Raw genomic sequence first — 10,000 nt, forward strand, 5'->3', positions numbered from 1 at the left:
GGAAACAAATATGGCTATTGGCACCACTATAACTATCAACACCATTATGACTCTCAACACTAACATGACTATCAACACCAATATGACTATCAACACCACTATGACTATCAACACCAATATGACTAACAACACCATTATGACTAACAACACCAATTCGACTATCAACACCATTATGACTAACAACACCATTATGACTAACAACACTAACATGACTATCAACACCAATATGACTAACAACACCATTATGACTAGCAACACCAACATGACTATCAACACCAACATGACTATCAACACCAACATGACTATCAACACCATTATGACTAACAACACCATTATGACTATCAACACCAACATGACTATCAACACCATTATGACTATCAACACCAACATGACTATCAACACCACTATGACTATCAACACCAATATGACTATCAACATCACTATGACGATCAACATCAATATGACTATCAACACAATTATGACTAACAACACCATTATGACTAACAACACCATTATGACTAATAGCACTGATAGGGGAATATCTAGCTCATACTGAGACTGTTTCAACAGGAGAAAAGAGGAATGATCCATGAGAAACACTTGAGCTGCTTCAGCCTCCCACTCCTCTGCGCAACACACTGGCACAAGTGTGTGTGTGTGTGTGTGTGTGTGTGTGTGTGTGTGTGTGTGTGTGTGTGTGTGTGTATGCGTGTGTGTGTGTGTGTGTGTGTGTGTAATGTGCTCTACTGTGTGTCCCATATTCTCTTTGTGTCCCATATTCCTTCATCGGAGGCTCCTTGGCACCGATAAAGCGGCTCAGGGAGAATCAGGGGGAGAGAGAGAAGAGGAGAGAGGGAGGGAGGGAGGGAGGGAGGGAGGGAGTGTGGGAGAGATGAAAAAAAAAAAATGAAAAAAGGAGAGAGCGAGAGGATGGAGACTAAGAGAGATGCAAGCTTGGAGCAGTGTTGCTGAAGACAGCGGGCTCTAGTTGGTGGGAGAGCGTGTGTGCGCGCGCGCGAGTGCGTGCGTGCGTGTGTGTGTGTGTGGGGGGATGGGCGCTCACTCAGCCATTCTAAAAGCTGTGCCATCGGCCTTCTCCTTTTCTTCGCTCCACCACTGCAGCAGATATGGCCGCCAAGCAGAGCCAGCAGCCTCGCGCTGCCCTACATGCACGTATACACAGAGTATAACCCTCCTCACACACACACACCACCACCATACAGCCTTCCCTGCCTCTTCCAGGGTCTATGACCCGGCACCGTACAGTAGAACTAGGCCAGGGGAGGCAGGCCGGAGGTAGACAGCCCATCGGAAAAAATGGAACGGAAGAAGGGGCGGCTATCAAACACATATCAAAACACATGAGCCCGTCCTCCGATTTCTATCCACCACCGGCGTTCCCTGAACGAGGCGACAGTGGAACTGTCACATCCAAGGACACAAGGAAACTCCCTCTTATCAATACGGTACATCCTGCAGGTGATGAAAAGGTGTGTGTGTGTGTGTGTGTGTGTGTGTGTGTGTGTGTGTGTGTGTGTGTGTATGTGTGTGTGTGTGTCTGTGTGTGTGTGTGTGTGTGTGTCTGTGTGTGTGTGTGTGTGTGTGTGTGTGTGTGTGTGTATGTGTGTGTGTGTGTGTGTGTGTGTATGTGTCTGTGAGTAAGTTCATTATTTCAACACTGACTTTGTTTTCTCACTCACTTGCCGCATTGTTGATCAATCCGGACAGGTTTTAAATCCATATTTGGCAACTTGAGGCAGTGTCTGACTAGCATCGTCTAAGACTGTCTCGAGACTGTCTAACAGGGTCAGTGACGGTAGCTCAGCACTCTGAAAAACAAGAAAACGTCCTTCAAGTAAACTTGAGGACTATTCCAACTTCTTGCCGTTAAAGTTTGTACACATCTCATAACGCAGGGGTTCTCAACCTCCTCCTTTTCCGAGGACCCCTTGAAGTTCTTTTTTCAATTGTTTTGTCTCTACAGTTAATATAATTGTTATTGTTGACATCCAAAATATGAAACTGCTAAATTTTTTTTTGATTTTAGGGTTCCTGCTATGCTATGCTATTATGCTATCCTCACAGTAGCTTGCCTCTATAATACAGTGTAATTCTGCTGCTGGTCGTTCATAGAATAGTGTCTGAATAGAATAGAATAGTGTCTGAGGACCCCCTGGGGTCCCTGGACCCCCTGGTTGAGAATTACCTTTGTTTCGTCTATTGACTCTATTGACTCATCAAGCATTTTAGTTGACATGGACAGAAGAAGATACACAAGAATCAGCACATCACTTTACACATCATGTACATGGTGTCAGACTACTGAAGTGCACATCATGTTGTATTGTGTCTGTGAGCGTTAAGCCTTAGGAACAACCTCCAAAGATGTGAGGTTTGTGTACAGTTTGCTTGATACTAGAAAGAAATGTTCTTGCTGTCTAAAACACGAAGCTAACTGCGTACCCACGTCAAGTTAAGGCACACCTTAAAAAACGAAACCACCAGTCATCGTTCGAATAACACAAGTAATAATTTAATAATAAAAAGAAGCTAGATCAAACATGAAAAGCTATTTTAAAAAGGCGGGTCCGTCTTCAGGGAGCGTTTGAAAGAGGAGAGAGTGGGAGCATCCCTGAGCTCCCTGAGGAGAACATTCCAGAGGCGGAGAGCCGCGAAACAGAAGGCTCTGTCCCCCCAGGTATTCAGCCTGGCTCTGGCTCATAGAGGCCTTTGTAGGTAGTGAGGAGGAGTGTGAAGTCTATTCAAGTCTGTGCTTGATGAGTAGCCAGTGGAGTTTTTGGAGGACAGAGAGAGTTTTGGTGAGCTGGCTGAAGTTTATTCAGTCAACTCACCAAAACAGTTTACTGTTTGCTGACGATGCCAAATAGAATGCTCATAGGGTAAGCTTGCAGTATAAATGATTGCCAAGATTGCAGTATAAATCACAACATAACCAACACTGCTAGTTATCAAACACAATCACTTGTGGTCAATACTAAACCCTAATACTATATACCACACCATGCACCAGAGCTATAAATATATAAACCACACCATGTACCATTGCTACGGGTATATATACTGTATATACCACACCATGGTCCATGGTCTATACCAGTAACTCTCAGTCCTAGTCCTGGAGAGCTGCACTGTGTTCTACACCACACCACGTACCAGTGCTGAAGGTCTATACTAAACCACAAAACCATGTCCCAGTGCTACAGGTATATACTAAACCATGTCCCAGTGCTACAGGTATATACTAAACCATGTCCCAGTGCTATAGGTATATACTAAACCATGTCCCAGTGCTATAGTTATATACTAAATTATGTCCCAGAGCTATAGGTATATACTAAACCATGTATGAGAGCTATATATACCAACCACACACCACACCATTTCCCAGAGCTCTAGGTCTATAGACCACACCATTTAACACTGATTTGGGTGTATATGACACACCATGTACCAGAGCTCTAGGTCTATAGACCACACCATTTAACACTGATTTGGGTGTATATGACACACCATGTACCAGAGCAGTCCTACTCCTGGAGAGCCGCGCTGTGTTCAGGCCTTTATCCTAGCCCGGTGCTATCGCAACTCATCTTCAAAACCTTGATAAGCTGAACTGGGGATGCGTCACTGCTGGTTCTGGAACGAAACCCTGTGGCTGAACACTGCGGCTCTCCAGGACCGGGATAGAGGATCTACGGTCAATACGAAACCATGTACAGTTTCTATGCTGTATATACTGTACGCCAGAAGAGAAGGAAGAGGAGATTACGAGAGGAGAGGGAAAGAGGGAAAGGAAGGAGGACAAGTAGAAGGACAAGAGGAAAGGAGAGTGTATGAGAGGAGGGTATGTATGTGTGTATATATATATATATATATATATATATATATATATATATGGGAGGGTCAGGAGTGAAGCTGAGACAGGTCTGTGGTCACCAGTAAACAAATAGACACACACACACACACACACACACACACACACACACCAACAGATCTTAAACTTGTTGATGCCGTACACAGGTACACAGAGAGATGTTACACGTGTGGCGACTTTGTCCAAAGCAAAAGGTAAAATAACGTTCAGCACTGGACAGCTACAGGATCGTTCAGCGCCACGGACAGGTGTAGACGGATTTGGTGGCGCCAGCCATGTGATTTGAATGTTTTTAAATGTGGCTGATACAAAGAGAGTGATCGTCTGATCTTCCATTGTGAATGGTGATCAATGCCCGCCTTCTCTCTCAGCCCGGAAAACACCTATTTACAGTTGAATGAGCATGCCTGGTAGACGTCCTGAGGATATTGTGCCTGTTGTCAATTCCTTTGCTATTGTAAAGTTTAGAGTATAGGCCAACAGGCCTCTCCCATCCATGTCACTGATGTCCTATTGTTGGGATGGTATTTAAGGACAAGGCCAGCAACAATGGAATCTAGGATCTGATATGATTGAGCGTCTGTCACACAGGAATGAGCAAATCATTATCAATCATTATTCATCATAACATATCTTTTGGGAGTCAGATATATAACGCTTTATCACGTCCATAACCGTCTGAGATTGTACTGGGAAATGCATGTATGTCTTTATTCTTAACCCGCCCAATCCTTTCTCTATTCTTCAGTGTTTTATCCCAATTCTTCACAGCGACCATTGGCTACCAACAGTCAACGCGGTAACATCACTTGCCACTGGAATTTTCATTCCAAAACTGGGGAATAAATCACAGCAAAAATGCGCTAGAAACTCTCCATCTTTTCATTGAGAATCCACGTCACAACACTGTAGCAACGGCCACATTAAGGCCAACGGCACATTCACCGTTTGCTTACCACACCACCACCACAGTCCTACACAGGCCTACAAAGCATCAATAATCACAGTAGGCCCATCCCAGTACCAAAGAAGTGATTTTACAATACCTACATACATTTAAAGTGCTTCTCAGCCGTCTGCTGCGACGGATGAGTAACTCCCGCTCTTACAACGCTTGGGCTGGTAGGGAAGGATGGAATAAAGCCCAGCGCCCATCCACATTTGTTCATGCTAAAGGGGTTTCATGCACCGTTCAAAAAGGAAAAGCATGTATAAAAAATAAAAAAAAGTGCACGCAGTGCCGTTTTCTCATCTTATTCAGATACAGAGACTCTGATGTCACCGAGGCGGAACGCGCTGCGCTATTAACACCCGCCAGCCTGCACTATTTAACGCAGTCATCTCCCAGTGGGTTGCGCGCAGGGGCGAACTATACTCAAATCAGTGTCCCCCCTCTCCGACCGCACATCCACTCTGCTCCTCCCGTTAATTAAACGGATTCATTAAACGATTCAAGACTCCCGTTCTACTCACAGCAGTTGGTAACGGCGAAGCTGTTGGCCACCTCCAGGTTGTCGATATGAGGCGTGAGACGGAACTCCGCCGTGCCGAACTGGACCATCCCGATCCGGAACGCGCTGTATTCCTGGTCGGCCCCGCGAGGGAACAACCCCCCTGGAGACCCAGTGAGAAAGAGAGACAGAAAAAGGGAGAGAGGGGGAGGGAGAGGGGTTCAGACATCAATATGAAAAGGGAGAAGGACTATTTATGAATTCAAATGTGGCATAAATTGATATCAACCATCCAACGCGCGTCACACGGATATCATGTCTACACACACAAGGGCCACGCAGAGGGTGTTTGATGTTCAGGAGCGCAATTAATGTTTTTCTCCGTCAAAACCATAAATATATAAATACAGCCCCCCCCCCCCCCATCCATATTTAAATAGCCATCTATGAGAACCCGCATTGGGCGAGGGGGGGTTCGTGTCAGTGTGGTGTCTTATGCGAACATTCGACAGCTTTCCACACATCAAAGGGCCTCGTCTCCCACCCACATTCTGTCATTTATGTGCATTCGATAATAACGCAGAGCAACACGCATCCAACACGCGTACTGGAAGCGGAACAGAGGAATAGCCTACATACCTATCTGCACACTGGGAGAACCGCAGAAAGCCTCCCGCCATAAGACAGCCAGAAGAAACAGCAGATTCATCGTCTTTAGCATTTCCAAACGCGATGTGACGACATCCACCGAATAAGGACATCCACCGAATACCGGGAGCTCCTCAGACGGTCCTCATAGCGGCCAAGGACCGGGGTAGAGGGAATCCGCGGGGGGTCACTTGCCCGTGGCTTGTGTTCCGGTCCAGCCGTGGGAGGATGGCTCGAGCTCTGCGGATGTATCTCTCTCTCCCTCCCTCTCTCTCTCTCTCTCTCTCTCTCTCTCTCTCTGAAGCGCGAGCACTGCTGGACCCGTTTCAGCACCAACCGCGCGCGGACAGCGAAGGAATACCGATGAGGACGAAAAGACACGAGCGGAGCCGAGCTCCCGAACAGCCCTCTCACGCGTGCGCAGGACGGGGGGACGGGGGGACGTGGGGGGACGGCTGCTTGTTATTGGTTTATTCAGGCCTGTTCAGTGGAATGGTCCACATACATGTTACATGCATGTAGAATGCATCATACACACACTCCACAATGACCCACATGTTATGGCTTCTTTAATAATGCATTGTAACATGTTGGTACACAACAACATGGCGTGCCTGACAAATGTAGTGGAACAGACCTTCCGCCTCATTTCGCTTCCTTCCTCTTCTACCAGTTTCACTGCGTTCACCCCAAGAGGGAATGCGAGAGAGACAGACTCAAACTGAGTATACAATTTACTGTCAAGCCTCCCTAACAGATTCATCAACACACACACAATCCCCTCCTCTGTTCGTTTTTCTCCCTGTCTCTCTCTTCCCCCTCTCCATACCTGCTTGTCTCTTCCCTTCTCTCTCTCCCCCTCTTTCTGTCTCTCTCTCTCTCTCTCTCCGCCTCCTCTCTCTCTCCCCCTCTATCTGTCTCTCATTTTTTTTCTCCCCGCCCCCTCTCTCTGTCTCTCTCTCTGCCCCCTCTCTCTCTCTCCCCCTCTTTCTTGTCTCTCTCTCTGTTCAACTCTCAGTTTTTTTGGTCCATCTTTATCCCGCTCTCCCCCTCTCTCTCTCTCTCTCTCTCCCCCCCTCTCTCTCTCTCTCTCTCCCCCTCTCTCTCCTCGTTCTCTACGTTCAGCACCAGGTACAGCGTCTCCTGCCAGCCTCATGGGGCTCCTCTCTGCGTTCCACTGTTGAGTCTGGCAAAGAGTCAGCGTGTTTTTAAAAAAGGCTCTGGAAAAGCAGATATCAAGTGAAAGGAGGCTTGAAGGGTGGGAGGAGCCGCTCTACCTCAGCGGAGGAGACTCCGCACGGCATCAGCAGTCACATTGGATGAATTTCCCGGGGGGCGTCAGTCACTATTGGCCCACACCAGCGGAACAGAAGGCGGATGGCCGGATAGGAACCATCTGTGGGTATAGAGACCAGAGACGAAGCAGCTTCGTACTGGGGTTGTTGTCATTGGGGGGGGGGGGGGGGACCGAGTAGACCACTATTTTCTGAAGTAATGGGAGAAACTATGTTTGGCCAACAATGGTATTTGTGGACTATTTGGGGGAGGGGAGAGTTGTAGAGTCTTAGTCTTCGAGTTTTATGCTGGGTGTGGGATCTATGCCCTATGTTTGGTCGGTGAGGTTGCGAGTTGAACACGTAGAAGATGCTCCCACATACTGCAGCACAGGGGGGGCGGAGAGAGTGAGAGAGAGAGAGAGAGAGAGAGGGCGGGGGGGGGGGGGGAGAGGTGGATTAAACAGAGGGAGAGCAGAGTGACAGACAGATAGGGAGGGAGAATGTGGGAGGCGAGCCGTGTTGGTGACATTGAGGGGGAGTTTTTTTTTTAAACATGTACGACACTGAGGTGAGTGTCTTGTGTCATGTGTCTCATGTGAGTTCTTTGTTACTTTGAAAGATGCAAATACTGTTGAATTCGAATCCATCTCCTGTCCCTCTCTCTATCTGTCAATCTCTCCCTCGCTTTCTATCCGTCTCTTCCGCCTCTATTGCTCTTTGCCAGTCCGCCTCTCCGTCTGTCTTCATCACACACACGCGCGCACACATGCGCACACGCACACAGACATACACACACACCCACTCTCTCTCTCTCTCTCTCTCTCTCTCACCCCTCTCCTCTCTCTCTCTCTCTCTGTCACTGTTAGCCCGCCTCTTCATCTCTCTCTCCGTCTCTCCATCCCTTCTTAACGCCCCCTCATACTGCAGTGTGTGGGGGAGCAGATTGTTGTGGTCCCAGTGCCAGCATCATAAATCATACAAGCTCTTTTTAGTTACCAATGGTAACAACATTTTTTTTTTCACGTGCCAGACATTGTATTTACACGACAAGTACTGCAACTTTATGAACATAGATTTGAGTGTTCTCCCTGTCTTTCACTACTAGGGGGCACCAGAGTGCAATAATGAAGCACACACAAGCAGCCTCACCATTCCCACCCTCATTTTTCTTCACATTATGACGTTTGTCAACCGTAACTCAAACACAATCCAACCGTAATCCAAATATAGTGGTTCATTTAGCATCTGCCACCTGTATGCTGAAACACAGAGGCCTGGTACTGCCCAGAACCCAGGTACCCGGATAAAGACGTTTTCACACCGACATTATGACCCGGTGACTCAACCCCGAGTGTGTTTCACACTTGTGTCTGTCATCGCAGTGTTGCCTGAGGTGAGACAGCATCACTTCACACAACGATGTTTCAATCCAGCTCACATGCTGTGTTTTTGTCTTTATGGACTCTTGGATGATAACACCTGATTATAGGATGAAATACATCATAAACAAAACAAACAAACACACGGATGATTCACACTGATTCGCACAGTACAGCTCAGCCATCCTTTAAGAGGGTTGCCAGGGTTTGAACATGCTAGAGAGGACAGAAGTGCTTTCAAACATGAGGACCTAGTGGCTGCTCTCCCTGTAATAAAGCCCACCCTGCCAGAGAGAAGATGGAGATAGACCAAGTGAGAGGATGACGGAATCACAGACACAGTGAACTGACAGACCTACAGACACACCAGACCTGGAATCCTTGGATTCAAATACCAGTCGTCCATTTTCTTTCAAATGTCTTCAGGGTTTGGTTGAGTCTACTTGAACTGCGAGATGGGTGGGGGGGTGGGGTTACGCTTTTTCAACTACTCCATTGGTTCCTTTGTGCCAGGCAAGCTCAATCAATCTCAGCTAAAGCATGTTGAAGAAAACCAATACAATTTTAACCCAAGTCTGACACAGACAAACAGAGAGAAGAGGATGGCAGACCGACAGAAACAAATAGAGACAGGAAGACAGACAGACAGACAGAGGCAGACAGACTGACAAACAGAAAGAGACAGACAGACAGACAGACAGACAGACAGACGGACAGACAGAATAAATAGGAGGAGGACAGCTCCAATGACATCAGGCTATTTATTGGGTCTCTTACAGAAGCAGGCAGTTGTCTTCCTGATACTGTTACAACTTATATGGCATCTTAGATCCAGTATATCACATTGCATCTTCACATGGATGGATAGCTACATGGATAGCATGTAGCATATGGAGTAATATCATATATATAGCATCGGTATATGGCTTATATTATATATATAGCGTCTTTATTTGGCGTTATATAAAGCATCCTTGCATGGGGATAAATATCATATAGCTTGATATGGAAATGATACAACCCCCCCCCCACCCCACCCCACCCCTCCCACCCCCTCCACCCCACACATACATCTTCAGATACATCCTCAAAATCTATAAATTCACCCAGTCATACAGAATATATCCCTTAAAACAGTCTGTACAATATATTTGTATGTGAATTGTTATTATGGCAGGCTATATGTCTGCATTTGCAGTGCTTTGAAAAATAGTCACCTCCTTGGCACCTGAAATTGAAACGCATACAATCTGTATTTCCTTGTCAGTCATCTCCACAGCCCTCGACTCACTTCCAAAGCAGTGGGAAAAAAAAACATAGAAATGTTCAAAAATAGATTTGAAACCCCCC

At 46.7% G+C, this 10,000-nt stretch overlaps 2 protein-coding genes across 3 annotated transcripts in view; one reads left to right on the forward strand and one right to left on the reverse strand.

The window, feature by feature from the left end:
• Nucleotides 1–6,055, reverse strand: part of LOC310820852 (glutamate receptor 2-like) — a gene marked incomplete at both ends in the record, with an annotated part of 19,254 nt that extends 13,199 nt beyond the window's left edge. The window contains 2 exons of one of the 2 annotated variants that reach the window (XM_083692673.1): nt 5,369–5,509; nt 5,986–6,055. In XM_083692673.1, coding sequence (XP_083548799.1) covers nt 5,369–5,509; nt 5,986–6,055 — 211 coding nt within the window. The remainder of the gene's footprint in view (nt 1–5,368; nt 5,510–5,985) is intronic. The other variant, XM_083692674.1, reaches the window with a different exon arrangement.
• Nucleotides 1–10,000, forward strand: part of patl1 (PAT1 homolog 1, processing body mRNA decay factor) — an 84,656-nt gene that overhangs the window by 74,652 nt on the left and 4 nt on the right. Inside the window, exon 19 of the mRNA XM_083693074.1 lies at nt 9,991–10,000. This exon is cut by the window's right edge and continues 4 nt beyond it. The gene's annotated coding sequence lies outside the window, so the exon portion shown is untranslated. The remainder of the gene's footprint in view (nt 1–9,990) is intronic.

The sequence above is a fragment of the Argentina silus genome (assembly GCF_951799395.1).
Source record: "Argentina silus genome assembly, chromosome: 21".
Lineage (NCBI taxonomy): Eukaryota > Metazoa > Chordata > Actinopteri > Argentiniformes > Argentinidae > Argentina > Argentina silus.